Below are 18019 nucleotides of genomic sequence, written 5' to 3' on the forward strand. Positions count from 1 at the left end.
CCCGCTCCGCCTTCAGCCCCGCTCCGCCCTCAGCCCCGCTCCGCCCTCCCGTGTCCCTCCCGGAGCGGACCAGGCGCCTCGGTACGAGCGTTTACCACAGTTTATTGACAGCACAGTCCGTCGGCGGCGCCGGGGCCGCGGCGGCGGCCGGGACAGGGACAGCGAACGGCTCGGACACGGCACAACCGCGAACACCGGGCAGGAGCGGCCCCGGCGCGGCGGGGACAAAAGCGAACGGAAATCTGCTCCAAAGTCTCTGGAAGGGCTGGAAGGGCGGTGACGAGCAGGTCGCGGGGCTGGCGCTCGGTCTGTGTCAGCCGCCCGGGGACAAACGGCAGGGCTCAGGTCCATCGCGGCTTGGCTTCTCCCGCAGTGTCCAGCAGAACACAAACACGCTGCTTCCCTCCGCAGACACCCACAACAACGGCACGGTCGCTTCTGGCATCACACTGCTTTGGCGATTACAGATCCCTTGCAAAAAAGTCCATTTGCTCCAAAAAAAAGTTTATTTATATATCTCTATATATTTTAAGGAAAATATCCGTTTTTACCAAAATACGATATACAGGCACACAGCTGTAAAATAACTTTAAACCAATTCACTATAAAATTACTTTTGGTAATAAATAATTCGATTCTCAGAGGCAAAACACTCCCTGTACCTGTGCAGCTGGGCTGCCTGAGGCACGGTCCCTCTGCATTTCCAGAACGCTCCCAAATGCTCCCACCTGCGCTCCCCTTGTCCTTCTTGCCGGGCCTCGCCCAGGGCAGAAGCAACTTGTGCTTTTCAGCCTGCATGAGGCAGAATCCTGCTCCCAACAAACCAGTGCAATGGCAGAATGACCACCAACACGTGCCAAAAGCGATCTGTGAAGTCGAGGGGACAGATCCTCCCAGCAGGGTTTATTCTGCAAGGAGAAGCTGCTGGGATGGGGCTGGTGAGATCTGCTCTGCTCTGTGGCTGCTGCAGACCAGCGAGCTGTGCTGGGGTCTGCTCCCTACGGCAATGGAACTAAGAACAAAACACCTATGCACGCATCAGGGCAGAATTCAGACAGTCCTTAATCCCCAAACGATGTGTCATTCAGAAATCTTGAACTAACTCTCCTCAGTCTTGGCACAGTAACGGTTTAGACGGCAAAACAAAAGTAGTTGGCCGTCACTCCCAAATCTAAAGCAGTTACATGTGTCCTCTGCTCTAGCAGTGGACACCCGGATCTTCAAAGCACTTGAATACATTTGGTCACAGAACAGTATTGCTCTAAAAGTCCGATGTTACAAATGTAAGAGAGCCCCTTTGGGAGTGCAGAATCTGTCCTCGACAGCTTTGCCCCAGCTACTGTGCCCAGACTGACCTTACAAGGTGCACAGAGCAGTTTCCAGCTCTCTATATTAGATTTCTCCCCTTATTCATACAACTGTTGCTGCCTGCAGAACTCCCTTAGCCCCAGGAGCAGCCACAGCCACCCCGGGTCAGCACGCAACACCACCAGGACTGAGCCAGGCTCGGCTGCTGCTGCACCACTGAGCTGCACTCGGACAGTTACTGAGCAATGGAACACAGGTAAAGCTTTACAAAAGAAACCTCAAGACAAAACAGTTGTTCAGACAGAGTCCAAGATTTTTAGCTTTTGGGAAGGAGCAGACTTGCAGCACAGCATGGTTACAGGACACAGGAGGCAGTGGGGCAGGGGAGGTGCTTTCTAACTCATGCTATGGAACTGCACTTCCATCCCATCCTTAGGGGAGAAGCCTGACCACAGTTACTCAAATTGTAGTTTTTGAAGACGATTAATTGAAGCCAAATTTCCTGCTGCCCCATCTATTTCCTATGACCCTTTAAAGACATCTCTGCACATCTCCCTGGGGAACAGTCTGGAGGGGTTTAGTCAGTTGTGACTTGACAAATATTATTTTGATGAATTACTCAAAGAAAGGTCCTGAAACTTCTCAAGAAAGCACTCCGGAGAGCATGTCCCAGGTGCACAGCTTATGGAAGTTAGTGCTCCATTTAGCTTGTGCACAAAGCAAAATGTACATCCCAAGAGGAATTAAAAACCAGAGCATTAAAAGGTAACCCTACATTCCCCTATCACTGTTATTTTGAGAAGTCAAAGGGGGAGAAAAAGACAACAGCAGTAACTTTGGCAAGATATTGCAAAGCCAGTTTGAGCAGGAGCACAAACCTACTGTGGGAGCAGGATTCATCTGAGCACACCACATGCAGGGAGTAGGGAGCCAGGCAGGAGCAGTCCTGTAAGGACACAGTTGGTCCAGTTCACCTTGTCCTCTCAATGTATTACATGCAGAATTTACCCCTTTAATTTGGCATTGCCTGGTGCTGGCAAGTCTTCTCTGCTAATATAAGCAATAAAGATACATGGAGAAAGGGACAGCAAGACAAGAGGGAAGGCATCAGGCCTGAGAAGAAAAGGATTTGTTCTCTTCTCCCTTAAAGAGTTCAGTCTTTGCTTTGCTTCCACACTGAGGACTGCGAGATACAGAAACCAGATTTTCTTCAGTACACACAAGCATACACCGAGAGGTACCTACGACCATAGCACAGAGCACACAGTAGCACAAGTTTAGAATGACTTAGTTCAAACAAGACAAGCTTTTACTTGGAGGGGAAAATATCAACAGTTTCAGCTTGAATGCAGTTCTTTGGGTGGCAAGGGAGGGGCTGGCTCAAAATCCAAGGCCAGACACATCCTAGCTACAGCTAGAGCAGACAGAGGGTATGAGCCCTCTGCTTCCACAGTACAATTCCATACACCTCCCAGCACAACAGGAGTGAAATTTTTATCTTTGAATGTCCAAGCACTGAACCTTCTAACAAAGATCAGCAGGTAAGAGGAGAATTAGGAACCTCAAGAATGAATTTTTGACTTGGACAGTCATTGCTACTTAGTTCAACTTCCAAACTAATTTTCAAGGCCTATATTCTCCTCCTACATTCCAGCTTCTTCAGGGCTTTTTGTTTTGTTTTTTAAAAAGTGCATTCTTCTCTGATGAGATCTACCTTGGCAAAAAGCAAACAGAACCTCCTTGAAGGGCTGCAAAGGGTAGAAGACTTTCAGGTCACAGGTAAGGACTCCCCACTTCAGCCTGGCTAAAGGAAGGTGAGAACCACCAAGGCTTCCCCAGTCAGTTCCCAAGCAATGTCCCAGAGGTTCACCAGCACACTCGAGTGGAATAATCATCATCATCACTCCTATGCTTGGAAACAGCATACTCTTCTCTTTTCCACAGAGATGGAACCAAAATGAGAATAGCTTCATCAAAGCAAAAGCTAAAGCAAAGCAAAGCATTTGGTTGGAAGGCAGTGAGCTGGGGAAAACTGAATTCCCTTTTTCCACGCAAGATGAAAACTGCTGGTGGAGGAACAGCAGGCACGGCAACAGATAACTCGCCTCTCACTTGCTGCTGCATTAAAGGCTTCCTGCATCTTTAGCCTCCACACACAATCCCACATTTAGCACCTGGGGACCTCCTACCAGGCAGAAAGACAGGGATCAGCTTAATAGTAAATACATGGATCTTATCACTGTAATACATACAGGGGTACCCATTCCCCTGGCTAACTAAGGGCTCCTGTTCCTGCAATCAGTTATTAATTACTTCAAGGTCCAAGGGTAAGTCCCTGGAAACAGCAAATTACAGTGGCAGAAGAGCCATAACCTTTACTACAACCACAAATGATCTGCAGCACCTTGTGGAATCCACCCAACATGGCGTATGTGTGTATACATAAATTTTGTATATAGACATTGTAGTGGTTCATTCTTTTTAATACATATACAAGTACCTATACATATATACATATTTACAATTTACACCAGCCAGTAGATGTATGTGTACTGTACATACACACACAAACACCGAGCACACACATGCACACACACAAACACACACTCCATAGAACAGACTCCACAGCCCGGGAAATGAAGTCCTGCCAGAGTCCAAAGTGCAGCACCAAGGGGGGGTTTCAATGTACCAGCTTCAAGACTGCTAAGGACAAACACGAGCATTCACAGGATTTTGTACATTTGGGAAATAAAGAATGGATGGTGCAAGCTTCAGCCCAGCTACAAAGAGCCTTCATGCAAACTCCCCAGCTACCCTGCAGCCATTCCTGTTGTTCCACACTGCGCTCCCTCAGTGGAACAGATCCACCAGTGCTGTTCTGGCTGACCAAATCACACCCTGTGTGATGCACTGCACCCAGGACTGTCATGACACTATGGTAGTCACCAAGTTCTGCACTGTTTCCACCTAAGCACAGAGGCGTGGCTGGGATTCAACAAAAAGCACTCATCAGACTTGTCCTTTCTTTTCTAGCAGCCCATGGAACACTGACAATTGACTTTTTCATTTAATAAAGTATCTCCATTCCCTGGTCTTTCCTCAGCCTGCACTGCCAGGAGCTGCCAGAGCTCCTCTAGCTCTGCAGGGCAGGCAGTGCAGTCCCAAAGGAGCCAGCCAGAACAGCCCAGAATCTTCCCAGCAGCCAGAACAGCCTTCTCCAGCCAGCCCCTTCCCAAAGGCCACTGTCCTCCTGCAGACAGCTGCACTGAGCTTACGGGCTGGGGAGCCAAGGGTGCTGCCACAGTTACAGCTGCTCCTGTTACAGGGCAGGACTGAGCCACGGGGGTGACATGCAAAACATCCAGGGGGTTATGGCAGCTCCCACTTGGTTTCACCTGCAAGGGGAACATCAGCACCTCTCCCAGGGCACAGGGCTGTGGCACAGCGGGGTCAGACACACGAGTGACAGGAGGGGCTGGGACAGCACCGTACAGGACTCCTGTCAGGGAGTGCTCATGCTGTGGGAGCCACACATTCCATCCACACACGGAAACGAGGGATAACACCTGCTGGAAATGCTGGAATTTCTAATAGTACCTCAAATTGAAGAATGCCCCCTCCTCCTGTGGCAGCAGCACAAACAGCAGGATGCCCCACAGGACAGTGAGAGGTGGGGGCTGACTTTCAGGGGTTGCAATTTGTTCACCTATTGACCACATGCCCAACCAGGTCCTTGGCCAGCAGTGCACAGTTCATGCAGAAAACTGCTGTGTCAAACATATAGGGAGCATGAAGTATCTTTACAAATCCACTTCAAAGCACTGCTCCAAATGCAACTTAATTGTCCACAGTTTTGTCTCTTCACTTGCCTAAGACTGAAAAAATATATTTGTTATGAAGGAATCTGTGTTATTGCTATTGTTGGTTTGCACTGTGTGGTTCCATCTTTACCATTTCAAATCCAAACTCTTTGGGGATAAAATACTGGGTTTTCTGTTGATTTTTTTCTTTCCAATTTCTTAAAATTGTATAAAAATAAAGGATTTCCACAAATCTGGGCTAAAGGTTACCAATAATACTTCTATGCTTAGGATCAGCTGTTGGAAATGTGGTTGACAGCCACAAGACCAGAAATAAACCTCTAGTGATTCTTTCGTTTAACATTTAAAAGACATGAAAACTTCTGCTTATAAAATTGACCCCATACAGAATGGAACAGCTCAACTAACAGCTGTTTATTATTACTTTTTAAAATAATGGTCCTACATTTAAAAATAAAATCAAGTACTTCCTTTTATGATTTTCACATTATAAAACTGCACCATTCAAAATCTGTGGCCAGGGAATCCCCTTTGCAGTAAGACAGTTTCTTTTAATAGTCATCGAGTGTGTTTTCCAGGAAAACATTCCTAACATCCAGTATGGAAGCCAGCTCCAAAATGTGCTTTTGGAGGTGAGGGTTCTCCACCGTTTCATCTCTTGGCAGCTGAGGATAAGATTCGGGATAATTTCGAGTCTCCTGCTAGATGACAGTGAAAAAAAAGAGAATCAGACAATCATTTCTTTCACACCCTCTAGGAAGAAGATTGCAGAAGGCCAATTTCACCCTAATCTGTTCAGTATGGCACAGAAGAGAAAATATTCTAGAATTTTCAGTTTTCTCTTTCCATTGACTCAGAGATGGTCACAGTGTCAATACGAATGCCTGTTCATCTGAGATAGTTATCTGTATGATCACTGAAGCTTTGCAGAAAAAAATAAAAAAAGAAACACTAAAAAAAGACAAAAAGATTTCACCTGTACTTACCTACTAGGCTGAAGTTCATTTCTTGAAATTACAGATATGTAAGCATCTCCAGTGGGAGATTCATCTCATCCTAAAACAAATATCTAAGACACTGGGGGCAAATCTCTCCCCACTAATACAGACCTACTTCTCTTCCAGAGCAGCCCAGAGAGCTGACTAAGGCTTGGAGAGCTGCTGGATGTCTGCAGCTCCACAACTGAATACTGTACCTCTCTGTGCTCCACTCCCATTTTTTCCTACAGTGTTTAAAATGGAGCAGGCAGTTTATATGCCCACACTCATATAAAATGGTGTAGATTTCAGTGAAGCAGACTTCACTGTTGGCACAGCTTTAACCAACAGGAAGGGAAAATACCATCTTCCCATTTAGCTTATTCATTTACACTTCAAAGACCTTTCAAAACCCATTCACATGAACACAATCCAGAAATAATGACCCATTCCTCCCCACTTCCTCTTATATTCTTGTTCTACACCTTTCTGGTTGCATAGAAATAATAATCTTAAGTTACTAAGAGGAATTTTTCTAGCAGACAGGGCTGTCCAGAGTGACATATATGAACTGCAGTGTGCCTGCTGCATTACGTGCAGGACTGAGGCTCCTGCAAGTCAAAGGCTTCATGCCTTTGGAGACACAAAGGCACAGCCTCAGTGCAAGCTGCAGGAGCAGCACGTGAGCATCAGTCACCTTTCTGAGGGCAGGCACAGGGGTCTGCTCAGCCCTTGCACCCTCCCACCCAAGCCAGGACAGTTGTACAGCCCTGGCCTGGCATTCCCACCAAGCACAGACATCCCTGCATACCCGGAAGATTTTGTGCATCCTCATAGTAGCCGAACAGAAGATAAATCTTGTGAGAAGCAAGCGAAGAAACTCATCCCCAAAAAACTGAAGAAATGACTGATCTGTACAGAAGGCAAAGAAAGCTCAGTTTAGAAAGGCTTAAAATCCCCAGAGAGGCTCAGCTGTGCTTGGCCAGGCCATACCTATGGATCGGGAATGGGTCAGCAGCTGGGCAATGTCCCGGTTGATTTTTCTGAGGTAATCCTGACACTTCTCCCACAATCCTCGGCGCATGCTTGATAATCCAGAGACAAACAGGAATGCCATTAACGGATTGTTCAGAAAGAGTGTGAAGAGGCTACCCCGCTGAGACTGATCTAAAAGGAAAAATAAATCAATAGACAAAGGGATACATTTGGCACATGAAACAGAAACGCTGTCCCTGCCACAGAATGAAGTCACTCACCCACTAAATTCCACCACAGAGGAGCTACTCCTGTGTGTTAGTTACACCTTCTCTCCTGCCGACCTGATCAATGACTGGCAATAAAGGCTTGCTGGAGACGTGCATTAACACCAAGACACCTTAACTGACTCTGCTCCCTTTCTGGGAGTATAAAGCTGCTCAGAGCTGCAATAACCACCACCACCCTGCACTGGGCTGGCCATTCCCTCAGTCTCCATGTAGGAGAGCCTTTGCTCCTAGCACTTGTTGGAGGATCTGTGGAAGTATCATCAGTGTTGGAACCAATTATTTACCACAAACAGTAGCTAAACCTTATCATACTACTTCACGGAGTGTTAATCTGATTCAGGGGTTACATAGTAGTGAAAAGCTGTTTTTCCTGAGGAATCTTAGTTCTGTTTGGGATAAATACATGATGCAACTGCAGCTCATTGGGAAATGCAATACTGCACATACCTTGCAATGCTTTTGGATATGCTGTTGGAGAAAGCAAGCACACCAATGGCTGTCCAAATAAGTTTGTGAAATTCTGTAACAGATAAGAATTTTGAAGTATTGATGGTCACTTTGCTTGCCTTGAATATTCAGCAAGTCAAGGGTACAAATCATATTAATGACACAAGACACTAAAGCCCCTCACACAGCTCAGCATTGGCAATGCACCTGACAAGTTCATGTACTCAGAGATCACAGATGAAATACAGCCAACTACCTTTTAAAGGAATTACAATTCTCTCATTTCATTGGTACTGATGGCAGACACTAGTTTCATGGAAATATGGCTTTCAGTAGTAACACATTCCTTGGAAAAAAAACCAAAACATGTTCTGCAGTAAAAGCAGAAGCCACTGGGTTTAGCATCTTCCCTCAACACCAGCTGAACTGCCCAGTCAAAACCATTCCTTTCCCCTTTTCTTTCTACCAGAAGGAGCTATGTCTGATGAAACAGGAGGGCCCAGAGGAGAAGTTTTAAAGTAAATTTCCTTTAAAGCAAGTATTACAAGTATCACAACCTCAACGTCTGCTGTACTGAACCCTCATTTTGCAACACTCATTTCATGTCCCTTCCACCACCACCTTAAATATTGCCGAAGTGTCCTGTTGCACAAGTATGTCTGCAGAACCTGAAACACCACCATTGTCCAGTTTCACCAATATTTACCTGATAACAGTCCTACTGTGTATCTGTCTGGTGGTAAACAATTATCACAAAGGGAAAAAAGCCAAAGATCATGTACACAACCTCATTAGCAATCACCAGAACAGCCTTCTTAAAACTGAAGGCTTGCAAAGCTATAGAAAATATAAGTGATTGTGTCTGCATCCTCTCAGAACAGACTGAAACCATGTCTCCAGAGCACACGAGTACCACACACACATCTACAGATTAGATTCTTTAAACTGCAGTTTACAAGTGTAAGACAAACAACACCAGAAGAATTTGCTTGTGTAGAACAATCAAACAGTTAAATTTTTAATTATTTTTGGCCTCTGCACAATTCAAATGAACTTTCCCTTCTAGGCAGTATATTTCAGTTAAATTAGTTTTACAGAATTAATTTGATTTAAATCTGCTAAATACTAGAGACAGAAACCTAGTCTAATCAAAATAAAACATTTCCCATCTCTGACAGACTGCTGAGTAGTGCTAAAAGCCCTTCTAGTTCATTAGGAGCACAGGGAAGATTGATAATGCTGGATACTAAGGTTTGGTCTCTAAGGAAGAAACAAAGGCAATTCCCTTGCAGACAGTAACTACAGATCAGCCCAGGAATTGGTGAAAGAAACGTTTTAAACTCCAGGAGTCACCCCAGGCACTGCTGGTTTGAACTGAACACACACTGGCAGGTTTTACCTTCTCCAATAACTCGTATGCTCAGTACTCATGAGCAGATTGACATGTTTAATTAATTCCATCTTCTGCCACTCAGTTACAGACCAAAGCAGACGTGCCACCAGTGAGAACAACCCTGCAGTCCAACAGGCAAGAGCACCCCTGGGTCACTTGGGGGTCTTAAGCACCATCTGAGAGTACTCTGGACTTTGTCCCAGCAGAGGTTAAGCCAGGAAAACCTGCCCTGCAGTCCAGATGCTGACAGATCCTACCCTTCTGGGTAAGGAATGCCCTATCTTTCAGTACATGGACAACTCTGAAAAGGATAAACCCCATTTTATTTCAAAATTGATTGCTTTTTACTTCAGTGTTCAAGTTTTCCAACAGAAGTCCTGCTACTTTTTACAATGCATGTCATGTACATCTCTTTCCAAAACAGAACTACCCATCATCTCCAAAAGAAATCACTTCACATGTAAGCTTTGCTAAGCTAAGTATTTATACCACATCACTGACAAAGGCTTTGCATTCTCACTGGCTGGAGGTTTTGGTTTGGTTTGGTTTTAAAACATTGCATTTGACCATGATCCACGATCCTAGACAACCACAGCTACAGGAAGATATTGATTTAAAAATATTATTTCATCCACATATGCAGTGGTAACCTTCAAGAACACACAGCCATCTATATTTAAACGGAAGCGTTAAAAAAAAAATCACGGCTTTCAGTAGATATGCTCGATTTGCAGTTATCTTCCACTTTCAGCTAAATATACAGGGGAGGAAGCTGTTCAAGTGCCGCTGATTTGACAAACTGGCAAGTCACTTCCTGGCAGGACTTACTTCCAGTCATCACCATTTAAGCCCTCCAGAGAGAGGGAGAGGATGGGGATGCGTGCAGGAGAGCAGGAATGGGCTGCAGAAAAAGATGTGTGAGCAGTTGCTGTTCCTGCCGGTACTGCTGGCAGTGACATTTAAATGTCAGAATAGCTCCTGTCCTATCAGGAAAGATCAGAGCAGCCATGTGGAAGAAAGTCAGTACTGACTTCAACTCCTCACACAGTCGCACAGAACCTCTTTGTTCATGCCAATGCTTGAGCCTGCAGACACCTCCCAGCCCACCTGGGGACAGTCACAGGACAGCCCTGGCAGGGCACTCTGGGGACAAGGACCCCAGCACAACCACAAGCAGGAGTGTACAAGGGCTGGAAAACACTGACTTTGAGAGCTCTGCCATGTACCTTCAGCGGAAAAGAAGGCAAGATACCTAAACCCGTCCCTACACACGTCTGCCTATGTTCAGTGGCAAGAGACGGGGAAGGTGAATGTCACTTCTGAAATGCTGACCATATTTCTTTTTTAGGTTCCTCGCAGTTGTGCCCACACTGTTCTGATCTGGGTCAGTGCTCCTAGCAGCCACTTCTATAATCCTGTCCTGAAATACTTCCAAAGCTCACATTTCTGTGCTCCTTCCACATAGGCAGAGATGGATGCTCTGCACCAGCTGTGCTGAACAGACTCACTGCAGAACATTGCAGAACAAGGAAAAGAAGCTCAATGGAGGTTACAGAGTTGCCTACTGTGTGCCCACAAAATCTAAAGAAAATTTAATTATCAAATTTAAATGTAATGCAAAAAGCAAATTCTACTGTAAACACTTGACAGTTATTCTCACAAGACCTACAAATCTACATGTGGAAATCCATTGTCCCAAACAGGTCCTTTTCTCTAAACTGTCCACAGAACCCAAGTCTGTCCAGAGCTGGAATCCCTTACTCCCTTACACAGCTGATCCACTTGACATCTTTCAACAACTCTATTAGAGAGGAAGGGGGTAAAAAAACCAAAACCAAACCAAAACCCAAACATAAGCCATACTTTTTCCCCTGAAACAAAACAAATCCCCCTGATGTTATACTGGAATGAATGTCAGGAAAGAGTAGAGGGAAATAAACCCCTTCCAAATGCTCACTTTCTCAGAAAAACAAGTAAATCATTCAAATTGTATTTCCCTCCATTTAAATAAGGAAGGGAATTCAAGAAAAAGCAGACTTGCTCTGAAACCCAGTGTGGCGAACTTTAAAAAAGTGGTGTTTAAAAATCCCTCTGAGATACATTACACTACAACAAACAAAGACCCAACAGAAAGGCCAGATCATTATCTGACTGTTGGGCAGGAGTTCCTTGGCCCAGTGCAGAACTATCCTGAATCACACTGAGCACTGATTTAGTACCTCTCCTTGGCCAACACATGCCTTTAAACCAACAGCACAGCCTGTGCACACTGAACAAGGCACAAGTTCCTCTGGCCACTAGACGTCCCTGTTCCTCCTCCGAAATGCAGCTGTGGATGCTCCCTTCCCTCACTGCACATAATGGAGCTATAAAAAGGAACACAGAAGAAGTGGCACTTTCCCCAGATATAGCACATTCTTATTACCCCATTCATGAATGAAATAAATGTGTGATGCTCTCCAGATTCAACTGGCCACCACCACGAGTGCAATGCCTGCTTCTGTATTACCCGAATTGCAGATTCCCAGAGGTGATTTGGCATGGAGCAATTCTACTGTAAATCCAGAGCACCCTAGGAAGGAGGCTCAGTGTCCAAGCAAACACCACTCTACAGTAACACTGGATGCTAATTTGAGGCTTGTTACTTCCTTGGTTCAGACACTTTTCAGACACAGACACCCCGTGTTTTATAAGATCAGGCTCAATGCTTTGTCTCCTTTCTGCTGCTTAAAAGCAACTGAATGTTGGATGACTGGAAAAAAGAAAAGCACATTAGTTATCTCCCTCCCCCATGCACACACACCGAGATTTGTCTTTGGTATAAAACAAAAATAAACCTCCCACCAGAGACCTTGGAAATCTTGAACCTTTTTTCCCTCCAGGAGGATTTATTACTTTCCAATGAGCGGCTGTTCATGTGCTTCTCCTTCTTGTTCCTATTCATAGGGTCAGATCCTGACTAGCATGCACAACCTCAAAAGAAAAGAAAGACTGAATACAAACTGTTTAAAAAAATAGCCTGTTAAAAGTGTAAGCTAACTAGGGGTTGGCACTGTATCCTACCACATGAGGAGCTGCCTCCAAGGGCCTTACCTTGTAGGCGACACTGTTGGAAGAGTCCACGATGATGAACAGGGGCTTTCTGGTGAAAGGGTAGAGATCTCCAGGGTGGAGGCTGCAGAGAGAAAGGGACACCTCAGAGCACCAGAACTGCTGCACAAGTGTCTCAGACACACGGCTGCCCACAGCCAGATAAAAATCTGTGCCCACACAGATTCCCCATGCCCCAGTCCCCAGATTCATCCTCAGAGAGTAACTGCACAACTAATTTGGTATTGTCTATAATATGGGCTGTGGGACTTATTAGTTTAGTAGATGTTTAACTTCTTGAGAAGCCATCCATCACTAACGTGAAGTTTGCCAGTAATTAAGAACTTTTGTTAACTCCCGTAAGTAAAGCTGAAGTGTTTAAATAATCATTTAAAGTAGCGTATTCATTTCTAAGTGTTCAAGCCAATCTCCATTATGATGTCCTGCAGTGAGGAGTTTGAGTTCCAGAGGCGTTGATGCATTTTTCTCTATTAAAGACAAACTCTTGTGAATTTGCAGGTGTGACACCAGGACACTCACCAGTGCATCTCTTTGTAGGACTGGTTGCGCTTGTGGATGGCATCCCCGTTGATAATGTCCCTGTTACTGTTTGTCAGAACACCCCCAAAATCGTAGGGACCTTCACGTGGAAAAAGGAAACTAAAATCAGCAGGGGCAACTCACCTCTGTTAGACATTTAGTGATTACATGAAAGGGAGGAAGCAACAACAAATCCCAGAAAACTACGGGAATCTGAACTACTGCAGTTGTAGGGAGGGGGGAGAGGAATGTGGAGACTTCACTAACTGCATATTCCTTTTTACACTTTCTGAGCAATTTCAGCATCTATCAAATAGAAGCAAGGAATGCAACTTCATAACTTCTGATTTAATTATTCACTATTTATCCACAAACATAATGCAAAAGATCCAAATATTGGCTCTTGTTACACTTTAGAAAAAAATAGTAAAACCCATTACACATCTGATACAGGAAAATCAATACCTTTATAAAATTACTCTATGAGTTTGCATATTGCAGATTCAGAATTTGATCAAAAAATAAGGCTAAATTAATCAAAAGACTAGAAACACTACTATAATTTGCAGCTCTAACACTGCAAATGGGAGAAGAGAGAGCTCAGAGAATAACAAGGGACAAAACAGTTTTAACTAGAATTCAATTCTATAGCAAAAGTTTGTATCTTAAGATTTCAAAGTCAGAATTCACAATTTTCACATGCACACACCCTGGACATGTATTCCCACCGTAAGCTGAATATTCTGCTCAATTTGTAAAACTGAGCTACTCCCTGAATGTCTGATGGAGAGCAAAGATGAAAGCAATGGCTATAAAAAATATCAAATCCTACAATATACAAGAAATATTTCTGCTATTGGTATGGGTATGAAATGTCACTAACATTAATAAAATAAAGTATTAGGGCTTCCTCATTCTGTCATACATTTGCAGTCTTGGCTGACCCATATTTGGCCACCAAATGCAATTTTTTCAGGTTTGGATACAGGGCGCCTTTCCATTTAAAGGAAGCTTTGGGGATACAAAATCAGGAACAGAACAAACATTAATTTAGCACTGTTACAAACACCTCACGTGGTCTGCCAAACACATGGCTTGCAGGCGATGGACAGTGCAACTTGCAGCTGCTCTCCCTTTTAATAAGGCAGAACTGTGTGCAGACCACACCACCTTATTAAAAGAATGCAGTTGTGATGGATTCATTGAATGAAAGCTGCACTCTGGCTGTGCAGCTCTTCAGGTGACTGAGCCTGGATGCCTCTGCCACAAGGTCTTAAGCTGAAACAACACATGCAGAGAGGGGGACATACCACAGGCTTTAGAGAACACACTTCAGTTAGGACCTAGTACCAAGTTGCAGCAAGAAGGAAAATGTTAAAAGCATTAAAAAAAAATCACTGCCACCATCCAAAGCTGACAGGGATTTTTTTTCTTTTAACATTTTGAGAGCTCTACAAATCATGCACTGGGGAGGACAAAGCATGCATCTTATAAAGGAATGCAAGTCTCAAACAGATGAGGTTTTTACAATATTTAGGATGTTAAAAAGTTATTTTGATTTTTTTTCTTGAATTATATTAACAGATCTTTGGACCATGTTTACTTCAGCCAACCAGTTATCAGCTTTTACATTGCAGCTGCATCCAAATATTCTGCTAGATTGCAAAGAACAGGAAGGTGAAGTGAGGGGAATTGTCAAAAATCATGAGAAGGGCTTGAATTGTCAGGTTAATGAACGTGCAAATAGACCAGTCCCTGCAGCTGCTCGAGTCCTTTCACCACCCATCTCCTGGCCACACGTTCTCCTGCTGCCGGGGATTGGAAAGAATCACAGAGTGCCATTGAGCCAGTTTATGAACTTTACGCTGATGCATCAACTGAGCCACGTGGTCTTCAAAATTGGGAGGCTTTTAATACTTCAGATGCATCAAAAACTGGATGTGTCCTTTAAAAAGTTCTCAGGTTAATGTACACTAATTAAAACACAAAGATTTAATCATTGTTTGTGGAAAATAAAGACTATCTTACTAAGTAGACAGGAGAATCGAATTGACTTGTCTTTTAAAAGGAGCTTTGTGACATCTTTCTTGGTCACTTGTCCTGGAACATAAAGAGAATTCAAGCCCTGTTCATGACAGGGAGCATTCCTTTATTGTACCTTCACTATCCGAACGACCTGATGGAAACACGCCCGTGGCAGACAGGTAAATCAGCAGCACACTGTTTGCAGGCAGCTCCTGGAATGCAGACAAGGAGAGCAGTGGCAAGGGAAGAAAGGTACAAGTCTATTTTAATACTGAATCATCACCTTCAGAAATACATTGTCATTATAATTGTGCCACTCCTGCTTCTGGCTCCCCTCCACTCTGCTCTTGGCATGGGTATTTGCCCTGTCCCACCTCACACCCCTTCCAACAGACCAAAAGCCACCTGATGAAATGTCTGTAACTTCTCTCCACACAAACATCAGGCTGATATCACAGCTCCAAGCAGCACTGAGAAAGCATCTACTTCCACACAGACTCTTACCATCTGTCCAGATCTGAGGCTTTCCATGATATGGAAACCAAAAGCTGCCAAGATCCATGCAGACCCCAACTCCCAAACAATTCACAAAGGAAGTTTTGTTTCCAGTTCAAATGGGATACAAGACTGGAGACTCAGCAGCTATACAGTGCTCTAGAGCAACAATTTCCTGATGTTCTTCCCTGATTTTGGATTGTGCTTGGCATGAAATGAAATGAAATGAAAGAATACTCTTGAGATTCTTCTATTCTCCAGATCAGTGGAGATCCACATTTCATTCAGTCTCACACACAGTCCTGTATCTTTTTAATTATAAATAAATTCACCAATTTCACAAACCTTAAATGATGCTGCTAAAAATGTATATAGCTGGCTAAAAGTTGGTTTATAAAGTAGGTATTTATGGGGGTTTTCCCGCCTGGCTGGTTTCTCTGTTGACTCCTGTTAAAAGAAAGAAACAAAATACTACTCAAAAACCCCAAACAACAAGATCTTATCAAAGCAGTTTCATAACCCACTACTCTAAATTTCTATTTATTAGAATGTTCATCTCCAACACATTTCCCACACAAATGGTCTGCCCATTCTGCATTTCCTACTACACACTAAAGCAAAATGCACAATATTCAAACCAGAACTTTGTATTATCCCTCACCGAAACTTGCTAGCTAAATCTTTCCTACTCTCTAAAGTATCACCCAAGAAATGAGTGACAAAATTCACACTTCACCTCAATTAAATGAATAAAAAATATTTGTATTTTCTTTTGGCCCCAGATAAAACACTTTATTCTTTCTCTGAAGGGGACATTAACTTTCAGGTGACTTAGTAATCTGGTGAGTTCATGGGTTGGAGCTAGTCTTCACTAATTTCCAGTAAGAATTACACCACCTTTCCTAACTTGCTCTGCAAAGTGACAATACTGAAGGAGTACACTATTTAAGACCAACCAATCAAACAAAAAACCCATTTAAGACCTGTTGCCAGTTTTGTTACTGAAGTGGAACTCACCTGCATTCCAGGTTTGTTCATCTGTGACGCCAAGTTCATCGGTTCCCTCTCCAGGGCTTGCAGCATTCGAAACATGTCAATTGTTAACTCACTGAACTTGACCTGCAAGAGAGTCAAACAGTTTATTCTGCCAGATACACATCAAAAAGTATTTCTTTGGAATTATCCAGCAAAGATACTCCACTGCACATCAGAGAGACCATTCTCTCTCTCTCTGTCTCTCTCATCAGTGTCATCTTTGAATCTCTAAAGAGCTGTGAATGACTTCTAGAAAAGCTCACATATGATAAAGTCTATTTGTTACCGATCTGCCAGGCCGTCTCTGCATTGCAGAACCCTACTTCCAAATTACAGACTTCTCTGGGATGTGTGCAAATCAGGTGCTGAATGAGAGGTCAGTACCATGAGTCTAATATCTAACATTTCATTTTTAGCTTTTATTTCTGAGAACCCTCTTCCTCTGGCTGCCACTACAAACATCACAATAAAAATATTTCAGTGTTCTCCTCTGTTGGAATCTCTGTTGAATAATCAGAAGGGATGCCACAGGGGGAGACTCCAAAGATGCAAACCCAGGTGCCCAGAATTTCCTTTACCTGGTTGTTGCAGTTCCCAATAATGAGCGCATCTGCAAGAGCAAGCTGTCCCACTATCATCCCCTGCTCCAGCAACGGAGCTCCCGTCTCAGAAAGCCTGTTAGAGGTGATTACAATGGTGTTGTCATCATTTAAAACCATGACAGGGTCTGCCTAAAAAAAGCAACCGGAATAAATCAAGAATTCAGGAAAACATACAGATTTGCAGTCACAGAGCAGTCCACAGGTCTCGGCACTTACAAGAAACATTTCACGACTGAGGCAGATTTTTCAAATTACTTTGCCATACATGTATTTATATATTTGTATGCAAGCTACAGGGTAATGCCTTCCCATCTGGAAAAGCAAAGTTCTTAGGGACTGCAAGAAATACATGGTACAAGCACATGAAGGTACAGAGAAAAGCATACTGCCTCTAGTGACATGGACCCTGCTCCAGCTTCTCTATTCTGCCTGAATTTGTAAGGTTGTTGATGACATTTGACTCCTTAGGTATAAACTAAATATTCCTACACTCAGAATAATTTTAGTTTGCCTATTTTAGTTTGCCTTCCCTTTGTAGAAATGAATAGCAAAGGAAGTGAGTGAATGATAACGCTGGCAATATTTAAATACTCCTGTGAACATGTGTCAGTGATTAATGGGACAGGCCCTCTGTCCTTGCACTGGCACACCTGCTTCCCTCACAGATATGGTGATACAGGAACACTTCCATCAAAAAGACAGAAAACTCTGAAACAAACAACTACAGGGAATGGTATTCTCACCTCAATAAATGCTGCCACTTCCTGAAGAACCAGGTTCCACTCCACCTGATCTTCAGTATTGAAACGATGAGTGTAGTCTTCAATTTCATCTGACAGCTCCTGATGTAAACAGTTCAGAGACAAACACAGTCAGTCCTAAAAGCAGACTACTAACAGGCAGTCAGTAACCTTACATTTGGTTAGCTGTGCCGGCCTTTAAGAATAATAAATAAATAAATAAATTCCTTGAGAACATATGCAGCACACTCCTGACTAACATGCCAGCCAAAACGCGCTCT

The 18019-nt window shown here is 43.8% G+C and overlaps 1 protein-coding gene across 1 annotated transcript in view; it reads right to left on the minus strand.

Annotated features, from left to right (window-relative positions):
- Window positions 1–82: 82 nt before the first annotated feature.
- Window positions 83–18019, minus strand: part of SCAI (suppressor of cancer cell invasion) — a 37959-nt gene continuing 20022 nt past the window's right edge. Inside the window, exons 9-19 of the mRNA XM_085076675.1 lie at window positions 17742–17840; window positions 16975–17127; window positions 16379–16480; window positions 15707–15808; window positions 15000–15078; window positions 12842–12941; window positions 12305–12386; window positions 7819–7891; window positions 7100–7273; window positions 6918–7018; window positions 83–5830 (exon numbers count right to left, since the gene is read on the minus strand). Of these exons, the coding sequence (XP_084932801.1) occupies window positions 5681–5830; window positions 6918–7018; window positions 7100–7273; window positions 7819–7891; window positions 12305–12386; window positions 12842–12941; window positions 15000–15078; window positions 15707–15808; window positions 16379–16480; window positions 16975–17127; window positions 17742–17840 (1215 nt within the window). The 3' untranslated portion in view covers window positions 83–5680. The remainder of the gene's footprint in view (window positions 5831–6917; window positions 7019–7099; window positions 7274–7818; window positions 7892–12304; window positions 12387–12841; window positions 12942–14999; window positions 15079–15706; window positions 15809–16378; window positions 16481–16974; window positions 17128–17741; window positions 17841–18019) is intronic.

The sequence above is a fragment of the Lichenostomus cassidix genome, chromosome 17 (assembly GCF_008360975.1).
Source record: "Lichenostomus cassidix isolate B80296 chromosome 17, HeHo_3.0, whole genome shotgun sequence".
Lineage (NCBI taxonomy): Eukaryota > Metazoa > Chordata > Aves > Passeriformes > Meliphagidae > Lichenostomus > Lichenostomus cassidix.